The sequence below is a fragment of the Microtus oregoni genome, unplaced genomic scaffold (genome assembly GCF_018167655.1).
Source record: "Microtus oregoni isolate MIOR12 unplaced genomic scaffold, Mior012 000012F_ref0000307, whole genome shotgun sequence".
NCBI classification, from domain to species: Eukaryota; Metazoa; Chordata; class Mammalia; order Rodentia; family Cricetidae; genus Microtus; species Microtus oregoni.
Genome location: NW_024543071.1, coordinates 2,968,321 through 2,987,745, shown reverse-complemented (window position 1 = coordinate 2,987,745; position 19,425 = coordinate 2,968,321). Strand labels below are relative to the sequence as shown.

At 47.3% G+C, this 19,425-nt stretch overlaps 1 protein-coding gene across 6 annotated transcripts in view; it reads right to left on the bottom strand.

The window, feature by feature from the left end:
- Gfra1 (GDNF family receptor alpha 1) overlaps positions 1 to 19,425 on the bottom strand; it is a 219,583-nt gene that overhangs the window by 60,878 nt on the left and 139,280 nt on the right. For all 6 annotated transcript variants that reach the window (XM_041661128.1, XM_041661126.1, XM_041661125.1 and 3 more), the window contains one exon: positions 5,639 to 5,975. In XM_041661128.1, coding sequence (XP_041517062.1) covers positions 5,639 to 5,975 — 337 coding nt within the window. The remainder of the gene's footprint in view (positions 1 to 5,638; positions 5,976 to 19,425) is intronic.

The following is a 19,425-nucleotide window of genomic DNA, read 5'->3' as shown; positions in this document are numbered from 1 at the left end:
CAGGAGAAACAAACTGCTTCATCCTGGCCTCTGCAAGGGAGAGTTACAGAGAGAGAGGATGGTGGAGCAGGCCTGTCTGTTCACACACCCCTGGGATGAGACCCAGAAGAGCGAATGCTGTCCTCACCTGACGGGCAGCGGATGCTGAAGGACACCGTTGTCCAGCTTTCAAGGGCGGATAAGTAAGTTAGCGTGCAGACTCGTACACGTGGGGGAGAGACGGCTCACACAGGTGGGTGTGTTAAAAACCAGCCATTTGCACTTTGAATGCATCGCTAAAGACACTCATGTACTCATCGGAGATGAAAGCCGTTCAAATGGACTGGAAAACGTTTTGCTGTATTTTCTCATATTCCCGGACCTTTCTTTCCATGGTTCAAAAGTTTGAATTGTCTAATCGCTGATTTCCATGTATGAATGAGTTAATGTAAAATAAAATTAAGTACCAAATCAATCTGCCAAATTAATCTAGTTTTAGGCATTAATTATCCTCTCAGTCATTTTCTCTCAAACTCACCACACGTCAAGACAGGCTCAGGCCTAGCGACGCAGCACTCAGTTAACACAGGAGCTTCCAGAAGTATAGAGAGTCGTCATCATTAGGACCCTCATTTACTGTGCAGAGAGGGTCTTATTCCAGGTAGATGAAACACGACTCTTGCCTTTTAAAGATGCCCAACCACCATGGGACTAAATGAGCCACGGGGGCGGAAATTCCACCCCCACCCCCGTCCTTCTGTGGTATGTTTCTCCGCTGTCCCAGCTGACGAATTAACAATGCTACACTTCCTTTACATGTAAGAGGGTCACCCCGAGTGTGGCAAAAGAGGTATTAATTAGGGCAGGAGCTCAGAGATTGCACACACTGTTCTTCTAAAGCTGACCAAGGGATGGGTGCCTTCTTGATTCAGTGACCAATTCCCGGGTTTCTAAGGTGTAATTATAGGATTCTGGGTGCCCAGGGGACAGAAGAACCATATACCTGGTGACTAATCAAGCCACTATTTTGAAGACTATGAGGACCTACAGCTGGGAAGCTGGGAACTTGGAAGAGGAAAGGGAGGAATATCTCCAGGAGGTCAGGAAAGGTTCAAAGACAGAGGTCCCGAAGCCCCTTACTCCCTCCTTTAAAACACATCTTTAGATTTATTTTATTTTTATGTGTATGCATGTTTTGCCTGGACATATGTATGAGCACTACACGCTGCCTGGTACCCAAGGAGATCTGAAAGGGGGCCATATTCCAGGGATCCATAGTTACGGGTGGTTATGAGCCCCACGTGGGTGCTGGGGACTGACTGAACCTACGTCTTCTGAAAGAGCATCAGGTACTCTTAACAGCTGGGTCTTCTGTCTAGTCCCAGATGATTTTCTGAGACAGGGTCTTGCTTTGCAGCTTCCCTGAAACTTGCTATGTAGACCAGGTTGGACTCAAGCTCACGGCTATCTGTCTGTGTCTGCCTCCCAGGTGCTGGGATTAAAGCTAAGCCCCGCCCCCCCCCATACTTGCCAGTAGTCTAGAAGAAGTAGACAACCATGACCCAGTATTACTAAATGCAGAGAAACACTTCATGCCCTCTGGGGCATTCTGCCAAAGAGGAGCCTGGGCTGCTGTCCGATGTGGGCAGCTGGTTCTGGCTCAGCCCCCCAGGACCCAGTCCTCTGAGGCACGATACCTTAGTGCATACTCAGAATGCAAGGTTGCAGGGTCTCTGCTGCATGCACCGAGCAATCATTTCAGCCCCAGCGTCTAGACAAGGACAGCATACAGTAGGGGTGAAAGCCACAAGACAGGTGGCCTGCTCAGCAGCCTCGGGCCACCTCTCTGGTTGGCACAGGAAGAGTGAGAACGGTGCTACCTCTGTGATTCTTCAGAGCAGACCGCTCAAGAGAAGATTCTCTTGGCGATAAGAGTAGCCAAGTGCCTGAGCGGCTCATTAGAGCTCAGAGCAATCGAAGCAAATCTCTGGGATTCTGAGTCAGAACTCAAGTGCAGAACTTAGCTCTGAACGTTGGAATTTGGGAGGAAGGGAGGGAGCAGGAGAGTAAAAATTTAAATAATGCATATAACACAATTTGCATCAGGAATGAAGGACAGGCTTCCTTTAGGGCGCACTAGGTTCTGTCAGCCTTCCAGGCAGTGAGGAAAGCAACCAGAAGGAAGCGGGCATGTGAGCTGTGGTGCTCCAGGGGAAGCGCTGTGCTCCAGGGGAGGAGCAAGAGCTTTCAGATTTCATCACAGACATCTAATAACACCTTGGTGCGTGCTTTGCTCCAGAGCAGCTTGGAGGCCCGAGCAGTCAAACTCACTCCTTCCCCAACCACCCCAAGAGGAAAGGAGCCTGTCAGCTTCACTAAAGAAGAAAGGAGGGAAAGAAAAACAAAGGCAGAGCAAACCTCCAGTTGCTTTGTATCTGTCTGAAGGCTCAAGGCAGAGAGAGCGGGTTTTATGCAGAGGCACCCTGGGACCCTCAGGAAGGAAACCTGAAGGCTGCGGTAGGAAAACATTACTTTCAGGGAGGTTTTAATCAGTGTGAGCAGCTCTTTGATAGGCAAGGATGTTAAGCCAGGAATGGCTCTTTGGAGAGTCTGAAGATGGGGTGAGGGGTAGTTAACACGTGGTGTCTCCTCCTGCCACCCCTCCCAGTCGGGATGTTTACAGAAGCCCTTCAGTCGGCTTAGAGGGAGGTGGGTGAGTACCGAAGGAAGCCCACAGAACTGCAGACTCTAGCACTACCAGCCGCTGCCCTGGGTAGGCATATAGAGGCCTCCTTCCTCCTTAAACTGGACTGAGAAGAGATGAAATAAATGGACTAAAATTAAAGACAATTCTGCTGAAAGAAAACACCACTAGCCAACTTGTGGTTCAGATTACATTTGCTCCCATTGGCAGGGAGTGGTTAACAGGGAGTGAGCAGTAAGTCCAGGCTCTGGGGTAAAAAAAAAAGTATGGGCAAGATAATCTCACAAGGGGTAATGCCAGAGAGATCACCTTCCCGGGGGAGACTCAAGACAGGGTATAAAACCCCTAAGTCACGTGAGTTAAATTTCCCTTGGTGGGGCTCCCTGGTAACCCCATCTCTGACTCTCAAGACTCGAATTCTACCCAGAGCAGCAGCAACAGCTGGAACAGTACTGCTCACAGGGTTTCCACCCCGCTGTGGTGTTGTGGCTTCTCTCTATGCTGCTTTGGCCTTGGCAGGGTGGGCACTCAAGTTTGGGCAAGAACCCTCCTAGTCTCCTGTCCATTTTCATTTCGGCCTCTCCAGCTGAGCCATGGGAGGGCCTCTCAGTTTCCTGAGCTTGTTTTTCTGCTGGATAATTCTGGATCCCCACAGAGCAACCAATCCATCATATGATATACAGGTTCCTCCAGCCACTTCCCCAGAGGCCTCCAACTCTTCGAGTTCCCAGTTTTTCTCCCTAGCTGAACAGGAGTCCAGCGCAATACAACAAATTTAGACCACTCCAAGGATTACGTCTTTAGCACAGCAGGGGGGTGTGTGCAGGTGAAATTCAACACTCGTGGTAGGCTTTGGACCCATGTGAGTGTGTCACCTGGAAGTCATGTGTACTGTAAATCTTTAAAAGAGAAGGATTCATCTCCTAGGCCAGCCCTCCACTTCTGCCCTCTACAGCCCTTCTTCCTTCCCCAATAGGACTCAGAGCCTAGGCTCTTTCCTTGACTCAGTAGTGGGTAGGATGGTATCTTAGAGATGAACTCTCAGGCTCTAAGTGAAACAAGACAGTAGAAGTCCTGTTCACACGAAAGGGAATCCCTTCTGCCCCACGGTAAAAGGAAGCTTCAGAGTTCCTGAGCCTTCCCATCCTTGCACGTAAGGCCCGGAGTCCATCACCATCCCTCATTCTTCCAGCTGCACTCGCTTTCCAGGTTCCTACCCCGTGCTTAGGACATAATAGTGCATCCAACACCCCCAAAAGGACCCTGCGGAGCCAGCGGCTGGGAAGTAGAGTGGCTCATGTCTCCACACATAAACTGCTCCTGGAATGCTACATCCAAGCCCCTCCAGGAAGAGCAGAGGAAGAGCACAGCTTCCAACAAAGTAAACAACAGCACACACCTATATGTCCACTATTCTCCAAAAACCTTTAACAAAAGGGCTTTGGAGAGATCTCAGACAGGGTGCTCGCCCTGTGAGTAAGAGGACTTGAGTGTGAGTCCCCAGAACCCATGTGATCAAGACAACGTCTGATGGTGTGCACCTGTAATTCCAGAGCTGGGGGGTGGGGCAGGGACAGACAGATCCCAGGGCCTCAGTGGCCCACCTGCCTCACAGGTGGGGGAGGGGGTGGGGATGGAGTAGGGACAGACAGATCCCAGGGCCTCAGTGGCCCACCAGCCTCATGGGTGAGGGCAGGGCAGGGGCAGACAGATCCCAGGGTTTCAGTGGCCCACCAGCTCCACTGAATCTGACAGTTCCTGGTAAAGTGAAAAACCTTGTTTCAAGAAACAAAGTGGACATGATCCTGAGCCACAACGTCTAAGGCTGATACCCAGATACCAGTGCAGATACCCAGATGTGTGTCTGTACACGCCTGCAAATGCACACCCACACATGGAAAGGGAGGGAGGGACAGAGAATAGCTTCAGCACAGGATAGGTATACATACAAGGGGTTTCCCTTTCCTTCGGTCACTATTAGAGCTCATTTAAAGAAAGAAGGAGTCCCTTCCACCAGAATGAGACTAACAACAGCTAATTAGAACTAACACATCAGGCACTCTGGAAACAGAGAATCTATTATTATAGAACAGTTTCATCCATCTGCCCACCCACCAAGTACAAGAGACTTACAGAGGCTTGAGGCCCCTGCACCCAACCTCGAGGACAGGGTGCAGGTGGCAGACACGACGCCCTGCCGAATTCTGCAGCTCAGGATCTGATCTGCTCTTTGGAAAGAAACATGGCAAGCCGCAGAGTGCAGAGCTAATTTCTGCTCGCTGGTTTCTACTGGTTTCTAGCACTAAGTTCTGGGAGAACATCAAATTGTCAACAGGGGCTGGGGGGTTGGGGTGGAAAGGAGCTACTAGTGCAACCCTCATCCCACTGCCTCACACCACCCCCAAACCCCACCCCACACCCCATATCCCTTTCCTCCGGTGGAGGACACGGTCTTGGACTCCTTCAAATGTGAAAAATAAACCAATAGATGCACGTTTTCTACATAACCCCCCCCCCACCCACACACACACACACAAACACAGTGAAGGCTGGACACAGCCAACTTCTACGGTCTGGTCTCTTCCAGGCGCCTGAAGAGCAAGAATCTCTATCCTTGGCTAGCTCTTTTCCAGGCTTGGCAGCCCCTCCGAAGCCCGAGTGAACATCTGCTCCAACCTGGCCTCACCCAGGTGCCTCCCTCACCTCAGAGGGCTCCCTGTAAGCAGTGGCCTAGCCCCTTCTGCCTCAAAGCATTCCCGGGTTAAAGACGGGGCTGTCCCCAGGTAAGATCGAGCAGCTGTGAAAGTCTAGCGGCAGCTGCAGAGGGTCAAACTCTCACCATTCCACTCAGATGACCAAGCCTGAGAGCAGCATAGGAGCCTGGGGCCCGGCAGCTGGAGCAGGGGCCAGGGCTTCCCCTGAACCGCGTCAATCACCTGCAGGCAGCACACTCACCTGCAGATGTAGTTTGTCTTGCAGGAGTCCTGCAGATTCAGGCAGTTGGGCTTGTCCCGTTCTTCATAGGAGCACACGGGGACGATGGTCTGTCGCCGCCGCTCCGTGCAGGCAATGTCCCTGCAGGAACAGAAGAGCATCCCGTAGCTGTGCTTGGCCGGGACCTTGTCAAAGAACTGCCTGAGGGCCTTGTGGCACTTGCGGCGATTGCAGACTTCGTTGGACATGCTGGTTGTGCACGGCGTGATGTAGGCAGACCTGTACTTCTTGCAGGTGTCGTCCAGGTTGCAGGCCTTGGCCGCGTCCAGGCAGTTGTTCCCTTTGGAAATGTGCTCCACTGTAAAGCAGAGAGAGAGGAGTGAGCGCAGGACTGGGTTCCCAAGCGTCCCCACGCACGCACGTCTGCATTGAAGTCTCGCCAATCCCCTGGGTATGCACAAACTCTGGAATTCAAGGAGTCTCAAACCTGGTGACGTAATGGTCTATGACACAGAGGAGGTGTTAGGGTGCAAAGGCAAGGAGCCAACAGTAGTCCCTAGATGTCCCTAGACATCTTTGTGGAGCGATGGATCCACCTTGGGAACTCGGGCACCTGCCCAGCTACTAGTTAAAAAAATGCAACTGGAAAAATGTTTCCAGTTCCTGCTTGGTAAACTGAAATCAGGACCAAAGAAAACAGCAACAAATTATATACTTGTTCATGATACAGTATATAAAATGATATGCTGAATGCAAGTATAATTGCCATGCAATCCTCCAGGAATATAATTATGTAATAAATGCGTATAGAACATGCTAATTACTATATGATTACCGAGTAATTACATGGTTATTTGAGCCCAGAAGACAAAATATTATGCCAGCCTCTCTAAACAGGAAGAAGCAACTCCAGAGAGTTTGCGTCTGAGTTTCAGATCATAGGCCGTTGGATGAGCACCAGAATAAAGCACACAAAATTTTCCAAACCTCAATTACCACTTAGCTCACCACATCCAAAATGTCGGCTCTGTGGACACTGATGTTCCTGATTAGGAAAATTCAGCTCAGATTTTGGATAGAATTTCTCTGGGTTTATACTGCACAGGCTTTAGAAATATCACAAAGCATATGCTAGCTTCTGCTTGGGCTCTCTGTGCCCAGGCTGCCTGGAAAGCCAGCACTGCCCACTATGGGCTGCTCTTGTGCAGTCTGGATTAGAGTTTCCAGGAGGCAGAGTCCCAGGGCAACTGCACAGGCTGCCTGGGCCAATGGGGAAGTTTCAAGTAAACTGACAAGGGGAATCGAGCGTAGGACTCAAATTTTAGGCTCAGGACCCACGCTCCAGGCCCAGGGCCCACGCTCCAGGCTCAGGACCCACGCTCCAGTCCCAGGGCCCATGCTCTAGGCTCAGAGACCACACAGCTCAGGATCCACGCTCCGGGCGCAGGGCCCATGCTCTAGGCTCAGGACCTCCGCTCCAGGCTCAGGACCCACATTCTAGGCTTAGGGCCCACGCTCCAGTCCCAGGGCCCACACTCCAGGCCCAGGACCCCCGCTCCAGGCTCAGGATCCACGCTCCGGGCCCAGGGCCCACACTCCAGGCCCAGGGCCCATGCTCTAGGCTCAGGACCTCCGCTCCAGGCTCAGGACCCACATTCTAGGCTTAGGGCCCACGCTCCAGTCCCAGGGCCCACACTCCAGGCCCAGGACCCCCGCTCCAGGCTCAGGATCCACGCTCCGGGCTCAGGACCCACATTCCAGGCCCAGGGCCCAAACTCCAGGCTAAGGACCCATGTAGTTTCTTCGTTGTTGTGACTAGCACCCTGACAAAAAGACAACGTAGGGAAAGGGTCCACTTGGCGTACTGTTCCGGAGCAGTCTATCATCGAGAAGCCAAGATGGGGTCTGAAAGAGTTGCTCACATCACACCCACAGTCGAGAGCAGAGGGGAATGAACACTGACCTGACCACTTGATAGCTTTAAAGTCACCCCTCTTCCCCCACCCCTGGTGAATACTGTCACTCCTAGTGGGCTGGGTCTTCCTACATCATCACTGCCATTAACAATCCCCAGACGATCCCCAGAAACATGCCCACAGACCAGCCTGATAAATACAGTTACTCAGCTTTAAGATTTTTCTTGGGGAATTCTAGGTTGTGGCAAGCTGACACTCAGAAGTAACTGTCAACACCTATGTAAGGGAGTTTCTCTAGAGGAAGTGAAATGAAGGAACCTTCCAGAATGCACACGACCCAACAATCCATGTAACCTCAACTGGAGAAAAATGGCAGAGAAGGTGTCACCACATGCACCAGGTATCACAGGCATGCCACACTGAAATGAACCCATGCTCACATCCAGCATCAGGTTCATCCCAATAGTCAGAATTCACTCAGTTCCAGCAACACAATGTCGCATTAACCTGCCGTTCTTCATTGTCATTCCACCGACCTCACCGTTTGACCTTTCACTGTTTGACTTGTGTTGTTTTTGTAATTCTGCGACAACAAGCAAGGGCTTCTCTTCTTTACAAACCTAGGGTAACTTTCCAGTAAAAATAGTAAGACAACCAATGACACCAACAAATTTCTTTTTCTCTGGAAGTAATCCATACTGCAACATACAAGCTTAAGAAGACTTGGCTGCTGTAACTTTTTTTTGTTCCCATGACATTGTTATTTTTAATACTTTTTTATAATTACATAAGCTTAAGCTTTACCTGTGTGTGTGTGGCATGTGTTTACATGTGTGTACAGAGGTATGGATGTCTCTGTGGAAGCCCGGTCGGTGTTGGGGGCTTTCCTCTAGCACCTTTGTCTTACTGTTTGAGACGGGGTCTCTCAGGGAACCTGGAGCATGCACGTGTGTCTAGCCTGGCTGGGCAGAGGGCTCCAGAGACCTGTCCATCTCCTCTGGCACCAGCACAGGGAGCCCACAGTCATATGACCTGGTTTCTATTGTGTGCAGTGGGGCCCTGAACCCAGTTCCTCATACTTCTGCAGCAATGCTTGCAGACTGGGCCATTTTCGTAATATTGGAAAGAAAAGCAATATTCTAAAGGAAAAGCTTTGTACAGAGGAAACAGTAAAGTGTGTTATGTCTGAACCAATCGTTCGTGGCTAACTTAGTTTAGCAGGGGCTGTGATTGTGCCTCACCTTCTGCTGATTCCATTTTCTCCCACACATCGCCGTACCAGCGCACCGTCTCCTTACCCTTCGTTCAGAGCCTGTGACAAATTCCAAAGTGTACCACCGGCACATTTGGAGGGGCAAAACTAATTTGTTCCCACCTCGCAGGTCAGACGTGGCTTCCGACACGATTCTGCCCTTACGAACACAAACCATTTCCACTACACTTCCCACCTCAATGAGCCCAGAAAAATCCAACACAAGAACCCAACAAATGCGAAATAAGCAAACAACAGACTCCCGCTCCTCACAAAGGCAGATGTAAAAATCGCAGGCAAATCTGAGCTACTTGTTTAGCAATATGTTAAGAAGATAACGCACCATTTCCCCAAGGATCCAATATAATTTTGATGTTTAAAAATCAATGTGATTCCACAGTAACGGAATTCAAAAAGAAGAAAAAATGAGTTATTTTAGCAGAAAAAAAAAACGCATCCAGTGAATTTCAACACTCACTCAATACAAATATTCAGCGAACTAAGAATAGAAAATAATTTCCTCAGTTTGAGAAAGGGCAGCTATGACACACGGATATGATCAGATCTCATAGTAAGACAATTTCTCCCCTAAGACCAGGAACAAAAGACGCACATCCTTTCTCTGCAGAGTCTGTGCTGTAGTAGAGGGGTCTTAGGCTTTGCAATACAGCAACAGAAATAAATAAAAGGTGGACGAGAGGAAGACACACACACACACATGCACACACACACACATACACACACACACACCTGTTTGCAAATGACTTCAAAACCCCATAGGGATATATGAAACAACTGCTAGAATAATTAAATTTAGCTGTCAAAGATATAAAATTAATATAAAAATCAATTGCACCTTCTTGAGTTCACAAGTTCATTTTTTGTTATTAATTGCCTCTGGAGTCCACTGAGAACTCCTCATAATGCATCAGGCACCCACAGACTGGACGGTGCGGCAGGAGGACTCGGGGAGGGGGGTCCACATCAGGCACACCACAATGACACTCTAGAAACCCAATTGGGAGGGGGAACGTCTTTTCAATAAATGGTGCCAGAGAATGAAAAGACAAAAATCCCAAATTCTCAACCCACACTTTACACCAGGCATAAAAAAAAATCAATACAGGATACATCACAGTCTTCAATATAAATGCTAAAATCATATATTAGAAAATAAAATTATCTGGGCAGTCAACAAGCACTATAGGACCATATAATATAAAATAAAGTCAAAGAAAAAATTCTCTAAGTCAGAGTTTACAGAAATTAAAAACTCCTGGTGGTATAAGAAAAGGCCGGGCAATGATAGCACATGCCTTTAATCCCAGCACTCAGGAGGCAGAGGCAGGCAGATCTCTGTGAGTTCAAGGCCAGCCTGGTCTACAGAGTGAGTTCCAGGACAGGTTCCAAAGTTACAGTGAAATCTGTGTCAAAAACAAAACAAAACAACGCTTAGAACTTACGATAAAGAGAAAGAACCCCCCTTAGACACAGACCAATTATTTTAACATATGTGTCACTGAAATAAATGTGTAAAGAGCCAATAAAACATACTAAGTATTCAATATCATTAGTTATGCAACAATAATCAAAATAAACCTACAGTGAGGTGTTCTCTTGAGCAATCACAATGATTAAAACTAACGTCCAGGAGTAGAGGTATTAGCTCTTCTTTGAAGTTCTAGTAGAATTCTGCACTAAAACCATCAGGCCTTGGGCTTTTTTTGATTGGGAGGGTTTTGATAACAACTTCTATTTCTTTGTAGGTTATAGGTCTATTTAAATTGTACACTGGTCTTGATTTAATTTTGGTATGTTGTACCTATTCAGAAAATTGTCCATTTCTTTTACATTTTCCAATTTTGTGGAGTACAGGTTTTTGTAAGTATGAACTAATGACTGAATTTCTTCAGTGTCTGTTGTTATGTCCCCCTTTTCCTTTCTGATTTTGTTAATTTGGATGTTCTCTTTCTGTTTTAGTTTGGATAAGGATTTGTCTATCTTGTTGATTTTATCAAAGAACCCACTCTTTGCTTCATTGATTCTTTGTATTGTTTTCTTTGTTTCTATTTGTTGATTTCAGCCCCCAATTTGATTATTTCCAACCCCAATAGTACAGGCACTGAGAGCAACAACAAATAAATATGTCTTCTGTAAAGCAAAGGACACAGACAATAAGACAAAAAAGGCAGCCTACTGAAAGGAAAAAGATCACCAATCCCATATCAGACAGAAGACTGATCTCCAAAATACATAAAGAACTCAACAAATTAGACATCAAAATATCAAACACCCTGGTGATGGTGGCACAAACCTTTAATCCCAGTACTTGGGAGGCAGAGGCACGCAGATCTCTCTGAGTTCAAGGCCAGCCTGGTCTATAAGGGCTAACTCTAGCACACCCTCAAAGCTACAGAGAAACCCTGACTCAAAAAAAAAAAAACAAAGAAACAAAATAAAAAAATTAAGTAATAAAATTTAAAAATGGGGTACAGATCTAAACAGAATTCTCAACAGAAGAATCTCAAATGGCTGAAAGACACTTAAGGAAATGTTCAACATCCTTAGCCATCAGGGTAATTCAAATCAAAACAACTCTGAGTTACCATCTTACACCTGTCAGAATGGCTAAGATTAGGAAAAACACCAATAAAAAGCTTATTCTGGGGAGGATGTGGATAAGGGGAACACTCCTCCATTGCTGGTGGGAATGCAAACTTGTACAACCACTCTGGAAATCAGCATGGCGGTTTCTCAGAAAATTGAGAATCAACCTACCGCAAGACCCAGCAATACTACTCTTGGGCATATACCCAAAGGATGCTCAATCATACTACAGGGACATTTGATCGGCTATGTTCTCAGTAGCATTATTCACAATAGCCAAAACCTGGAAACAACCTAGAGGCCCCTCAACCAAAGAGTGAATAAAGAAAGTGTGGAGCATTTACACAACTGAGTACTACTCAGCAGGGGAGGGCGGGGGGAGTCTTGAAATTTTGCTTGCAAATGGATGGAACTAGAAGAAACCATCCTGAGTGAGGTGACCCAGACCCAGTAAAGATGAATATGGTATGTACCCACTCATAGGAAACTACTAGCTGTAAAGCAAAAAGGATAAGGAGCCTTTAGTCTACAATCCCAGAGAAGCTAAGTAACAAGAAGAACCCCAAGAGAAACATAGATAGATCCCCTTGGGAAGAGGAAATAGGCTAGATCCTCTGAGAAAATTGGGAGCATGTGGGTGAAGGGAGAAGGGCAGGCAGGAGGGGAGGAGGGAAGGGGAGAACTAGAAGGAATAGGATGATCGAGATGAGGGAAGGACAAAGATGGAGAGCAAGGAAAGGTATGTTTATTGAGGGAGTCATTATAGGACTAACAAGAAACCTGACACTAGAGAAAGTCCCAGAAATCCACAAGGATGACCCCAGCTAGGACCCTAAGAAATAGCAGAGATGATGCCTGAACTGGCCTTGCCCTGTAGTCAGATTGGTTACTAACTTAAATGTCATCATAGAACCTACATCCTGCAACTGATGGAAGCAGATGCCAAGAACCACAGTGGAGCACTGGGCCGAGTTCCTAAAGTCCAGTTGCAGAGAGGGAGGAGTGAGAATATGAGCAAAAATGTCAAGACCATGATGGGGACACCCACCGAAACAATTTACCTTCCAACTCCGGCCTGACGGCAAGGGAGCCAACATAGGACCAAACTAGGCCCTCTGAAGATGGGTGATAGTTATTATGACTAGGGCAGACTGTGGGGCCACTGGCAGTGAGACCAGGTTTATCCCTACTGCTTGTACTGACTTTTTGGAACTTATTTTCTCTGGAGGGATACCTTTCTCAGCCTAGATATAGTGGGGAGGGCCTTGGTCCTGCCTCAAAGCAATGAGCAATAATAGTTTAAAAAGAGGTAATGGATTTGGGAGGAAGGTGGCAGGCAAGGGAAGACTTGGAGATGTCAGGTGAGATGTTAGTGCTTGTGCATGAAGTTCTCAAATTATAACCACAAAAACATGTACTGCTGGTAACACCCAAAGTGCGTACAGTTCACGTATTGTTGATAGGAAACCACCATAACAGTACAGACAGTGAAATTCCACCGAGAAATAAGACGTGAACATGAGTCAACTCTCGACATACACAATGGCACTGACGAATGACAAGAACACTGTGCTGAAAGGAAGAGATAGAGGCCTGAGGCCTGGGCACACCCAGCCTCTGACCCTGTGACACGGAGATGTCTTCTGCCATCTACAACGTTCACACCTGAGAACCACACATTCGAGCTATTTGTAAGAAAAACATCACAATCATGTTTGGAGAAAGCTAACAGTTGTGTGTTGGACTGCAGGCGTGTCTCCCCTCCGGGACATGTGGTCCTCGGCCAGGCTTAAACTGGTCTGCTGGGAACAGAAAGTACATTCTCTGTAATTCTCTAGGCAAACACAAGCGTAAGAGAGTGAATTACTCCCAGAGAGGGCATAAGGGTTTGCTGGAAGGAACTAGAGAGAATTTTCTACATCCATGGCAATGTTCTGTACTCTGATACAGGGTTGGTTATACAGTTTAGGTCAAAACCTGCGAGCATGGTGCAGACAAGGTTTCTGAATATTTAAATATTCCACCACCACCCCACAATAAAAAGGAACTAGAACAAAGGTGAATGCTGGTTAATGTCATGTGTGCTGAAGTATTTAAAGGATGGCTTCCGAGGGTTTCATTTAAAAATGTAGAGGGACTGATAGATAAAAGCTCCCCGCAAAATAAGTACCCTCAAATGTTGAGGGTAGCCTCTAAATGTTTGGGGTGTGATACCTATTAAAATGCTTCTACTTTTCTGTAGGTTTGCAGATGTTCATAATAAAATACTCAAAAAGTAAATTTATGTTATGCCACTCTTTAAAAAAACTAGGTCTTTCTTAGGCAGCTACACACTGCATATAACAGCTCTCAGTGCCATCTCTGCTGGGTCCCTCACAAACCCCACTTCTACTCTCTCTTGAATCCTGGTGCTGTATGCCTTGCTGCAATGAAGTTTATAATAAATGCTCCTGAAACCACAGAACATATAAGAGAATGCTAAGCTTCAGTCTGGAAGAATGCTGAACCTCTCTGTATTATGAAATGATCTCCTACTAGAAACGAACAAACAATGTCACTTCAATGACTGCCAAGCAAAGGGAGGAGACAGGAGATGACTGACCCCATTGTAGAGGCACGGGCTCTCCATTCTCCCAGGAGATGACTGACACTAGTGCATGCACACGGGCTCTCCACACTCTCAGGAGATGAGCACACGGGCTCTCCACACTCTCAGGAGATGACTGACACCAGTGCATGCACACGGGCTCTCCACGCTCTCAGGAGATGAGCACACGGGCTCTCCACGCACTCAGGAGATGACTGACTGATATACCAGTGCATGCACACGGGCTCTCCACGCTCTCAGGAGATGACTGACACCAGTGCATGCACACGGGCTCTCCACACTCTCAGGAGATGACTGACACCAGTGCATGCACACGGGCTCTCCACGCTCTCAGGAGATGAGCACACGGGCTCTCCACGCTCTCAGGAGATGACTGACTGATATACCAGTGCATGCACACGGGCTCTCCACGCTCTCAGGAGATGAGCACACGGGCTCTCCACACTCTCAGGAGATGACTGACAGATATACCAGGGCAGGCCCTCGGGCTCTCCATCCTCCCAGGAGATGAGCACACAGCTCTCCATCCTCCCAGGAGATGAGCACACAGCTCTCCATCCTCCCAGGAGATGAGCACACGAGCTCTCCACCATCCCAGGAGATGACTGACACCAGTGCATGCACACGGGCTCTCCACGCACTCAGGAGATGACTGACTGATATACCAGTGCATGCACACGGGCTCTCCACGCTCTCAGGAGATGACTGACACCAGTGCATGCACACGGGCTCTCCACGCTCTCAGGAGATGAGCACACGGGCTCTCCATGCTCTCAGGAGATGACTGACTGATATACCAGGGCAGGCCCTCGGGCTCTCCATCCTCCCAGGAGATGAGCACACAGCTCTCCATCCTCCCAGGAGATGAGCACACAGCTCTCCACCATCCCAGGAGATGACTGACACCAGTGCATGCACACGGGCTCTCCACGCTCTCAGGAGATGAGCACACGGGCTCTCCACACTCTCAGGACTGATATACTATATACCAGTGCATGCACACGGGCTCTCCACGCTCTCAGGACTGATATACTGATATACCAGGGCAGGCCCTCGGGCTCTCCACGCTCTCAGGAGATGAGCACACGGGCTCTCCATGCTCTCAGGAGATGACTGACACCACTGCATGCACACGGGCTCTCCACGCTCCCAGGAGATGAGCACACGGGCTCTCCACGCTCTCAGGAGATGAGCACACGGGCTCTCCACACTCTCAGGACTGATATACTGATATACCAGGGCAGGCCCTCGGGCTCTCCATCCTCCCAGGCCCACGTGGAGGAGCTAGAACTCTCCCAATTTTACCCTCTGGGCTCTTCTCCCTCTTGTTGGTGCTGGATGGCTTCAGACTGCTTTATGGTGACTTTTAGTGCCCTCCTGGACACAGCCCATTGTTTAGCTCAGCGTTATGATCTTGCTTCCTGTCCCCTTGATCTCTAATCTCTCCCACCATCTGCTGTTATTCACTCCTTAACTTAGTAGAGTGTCTGGGGGTGCTCGCTAAATGGGAATGCTCTAAAAATGAAGGCTGTTTACTAGAAATGCTGTTTTTAAAATGGGGGTCAAGGCATATGCCAGTAGGTTGTGTTCAGCTAATGTGTTCCTCTCCAGCGCTGGCTTCCATACTATATTGCGGAGGAGACATTTGACAAGCTTTTCCTGTTGAAGCTCAACACAACCATGTCATTGCTTTGCAGGTTATAGATTGCTTTCTCTAGCCACAGAGGAAGTCTTTCCAGTTTCCAGTGGAACTGTATCTGACTGTATGACTGGGAGGGTTTGTTTGTTTGTTTGTTTTGGTATTTTTGTTTTGTTTTGTGTTTTTTGAATTCTTGGGCATGAGATAAATCACAGTCATAAAAAATGGAGAACCAGAGCCCAAAACAGAATCAGGTGCTGCCAGTGAGTAATGGTTTGGCAGTCAGAATGCCTATCTATCTTTCATCATCTACCTACCCACCTACCTACCTACCTACCTACCTACCTACTGTCTATTTGAAATTTGAAGAGGTCTCTAACACAACTGTCTTTGAGCTCAGCCTAACCTTCCTGACCCAGCTACCTAGGCACCTAGACTATAGGCATGGACCATCTACCATGCCACTGCAAAGAGGTTTTAAAAGTGGTCCAATCAGCTGGACATTCATGCAGAACTTATTTTACCCCTGTGGACCCTCCTTTCCCCATGTGCAAGAAATGATAAATGAAATTACTTCAGTGTTGGAGGCTGTGGAACCCAGACCCTAATTTCCTGTCAACAACTTCTTATGGTTGCAGCTGCTCTGAGCAAAACAACTTTTTTGTTGTTTTGCAGCTGCTCTGAGCACGAGACCCTCAGGAGTTCCTGATGGCAGAGGAGTGGTTTTTGGTGGGTTTGGCTGGGACGTGGCTATTAGCTAAGGATCTCTATATAAACTGCTCTGGTACACAATAAAGGGGCCACTCTTGTTTCAAAAATGACCCGTGTCTCTGTCTGTGTGACTTTGTGTGTGTTTAAATCTCCAGGCCCTTGGCCAGCTCGCGAATGGTCCTGGAGTGCAGGCTCCGCACTACAGCCATAATACCGTAGTACATATAGTAGTATGGACAGTAAACTTCAATCCTCAATATCCTCTGGTTTAATGTACAACATAATTTTCTCTTTTAAATAATTACTTTAAATGTGAAGGATGATGACCAATGACAGAATGAAACTGATGCACTCCAAGGCTCCGGCCTCTCTGTTGATCCAAGAAGTGCATGTGTTGCAGGGGGCCGCACATTTGTTCCCCGCCACTCAGACCAGAAATAATCACACAGAAACCATATTATTTAAATCACTGCTTGGTCCATTAGCTCTAGCTTCTTACTGACTAACTCTTACATATTAATTTATCCCATTTCTATTAATCTGTGTATCACCACGTGGCTGTATCTTAGCAGCTAAAGTTCCATCGGGCTCCAGCGGGGCTCCATGGCTTCTCTCTCACTCTGCCCTTCTTTGTCCCAGCATTCAGTTTAGTTTTCCCCGCCTATCTCTCCCTGCACAGGCCCAGGACAGCTTCTTAATTAACCAATGGTATTCACAGCATACAGAGGGGAATCCCACACCACCTCCCCTTTTCTGTTTAAATAAAAAGAAAGGTTTTAACTTTAACATAGTAAAATTACATATAACAAAACAGGTATCAAGCAAGAATTACAGTTACAGTATTTATATCTACTTTATCTTTTATCATAACTAAGGAAAACTATAACTATAAATAGGAAATATTTATATTTCCTATCAACCCCATCAAAGACTCCAGAAGGATATAATATTACCTAAGAAAACAGGAAATTCACTGTAAGCAACTTCCAAAATTCTAGAATTGACAGCACCGTCTCATTGCCTGGACAGTCACCCAAAGTCCTTCTGTAACTTTGGGTCATCCATCTTCAGCCTACTGGCCCATAGTACCCAGCAGACTTTTCCATGAAGCACGAAATTTCAAAGACAGTTCTGCCTATATTGGCAGTTTGTCAGTCACTTTCTTCTGTGTCCTGCAGAATGTCTGAGAGACTCTTTCATGAAGCAGGAACCCTGGAGGATCATCTCGCCTTTAGGCAAGTTCAGCAGTCGTTTCTCTGTGGGTCCTGCATGTCCAGTTCATCAAGCAGTCCAGGCAAAAGCAGTTTCTTGCCCAAAAGATTAGCAAACTCCATAAGGAGCCTCTTCGATGCCCATCATCCTCTTGAACTAGGCCCAAAGTCAACCCTGACCTGAAGGCAGAGTGAACTTGGAGGACCATCCTATCAAGGGAGATGTGGTGTGTCAGGAATGCACAAGGGGCTGAGGAAAGAAGTCAAATTCAAAATCCTCTGAAGCAAGGAACTGCCTTTTCCCCCAGTATCACTCCTCACAGTGTCCCAAATAAAACAGGCCACCATGACCAGGAACCTCTCTGCACCATGCTCAGAGAAATCTTCCCAATAGTAGTAAACGCCTGTGCCAGCTACCCCATTGGTGCTACTCCGGATAGAGCAGCAATGCAAAGAAGTAGCAATCCATTTCTATTGACGGTGCGATGGAGTCGGACAGCGAGTGTATTAAAACCTGCATGGGCTGCATGCGATATGATGGATTAGGCAGAAAGTTCGCACGACACAGCCAGAGAGTGCTGTTTACAGAGGCTTGCCAACTTCCGGCTCTCTTTCAGCCCTCCTCTGTGGGGCTGTAGAGTGGAACCCACAACCCGTTCCTTCTTTCTTTCTGACTTGATTAACTGCCATGTTAACACAGCTACTGTTCCTCCAATAGGCTCCCTCTCATGTATTAGCCCAGCAAATGAAAAATAAGCAAAAGGCACTGAGCTCTTCCCAGGGGCAGCCAAGCTTTTCTGGGAGATCACGTTGACAAGTCGTCTGATATCCGAGTGGATCAGGTAGCAAAATCTGATCACGCGGGTTGTGACCCTTGTAATTGATCCCTCATGGGTTTGGCCTTTTCCAGCTGAGGTGCAAAAAATTACATTTCAAATCCATGTGCTGGCTGTCTAGAACCCATTTTTCCATTTATACACATTCCAGAGCTATTGTGTTATATAATGTGCACTTCCTGATGATCTCATTTTTTTATATTTTACACGACATGAAGTCTGGAGCCTTACCTAAACTTCTTTGAAGATGAGAACAGGAGAAACATTTTTAATACTTACGAGTTAGGGAATAATTCTTCTACCTGGTGAAAACAGTTTCTAATGTTGACCACAAGGGTAGCCTCAATCCAATAGACCGTCATTTCCTTCATGCAAATATTTGCCCGCCTTCACTCCACTCCCTCCCCAACTGTGTCCATACCTTCTCTGAGAAGGAGTGTGCCAGTCAGAGGCTTACTGCCGTGGTGATGGAGAGTGCTGTCTCAGCAAATGGGATCGTTACATTTTTAATTAACCTTTCCAACCTCCCCCCACCTTTCCCTATTGTTACACACCAACTCCTCAAAGCTCTTTGTTTGTTTATGTTCAACCATGTTTGAGACAAAGGCATGACAAATGATCTCAACTGAAGCAGGAGTCAGCATTGCAGGTGAAGTGCCTACAGAGGTGTGGCTCGCCCCTGTGTGTCAGGCATGGGGACAGACTCTTAGTACTTGGTGGCTGGCTTCCCACCTAATTTTTGTTTTGGCAGCTTAGCATTATTTAATGGCCCTGGCTACCAGGGAACTGGCTTTTTAAAATCTCTTTCAACCTAATTATAATTACAGTGTATAAATCATAGAATGATCAATTATAAAAATCCAGGGTTCATAAATATTTAACTTAGCATTTAAATCCGCACCGCAGGAGCGCATGAGATTGTGGAGCCAGTCTCTCCACAAACAATTGCTTTATTACAGCCCCACTGCCAACGACTGCAAATGGCACCAAGCTTGTCTTGTAGCACACTCCGGCACATATCTGGGCAT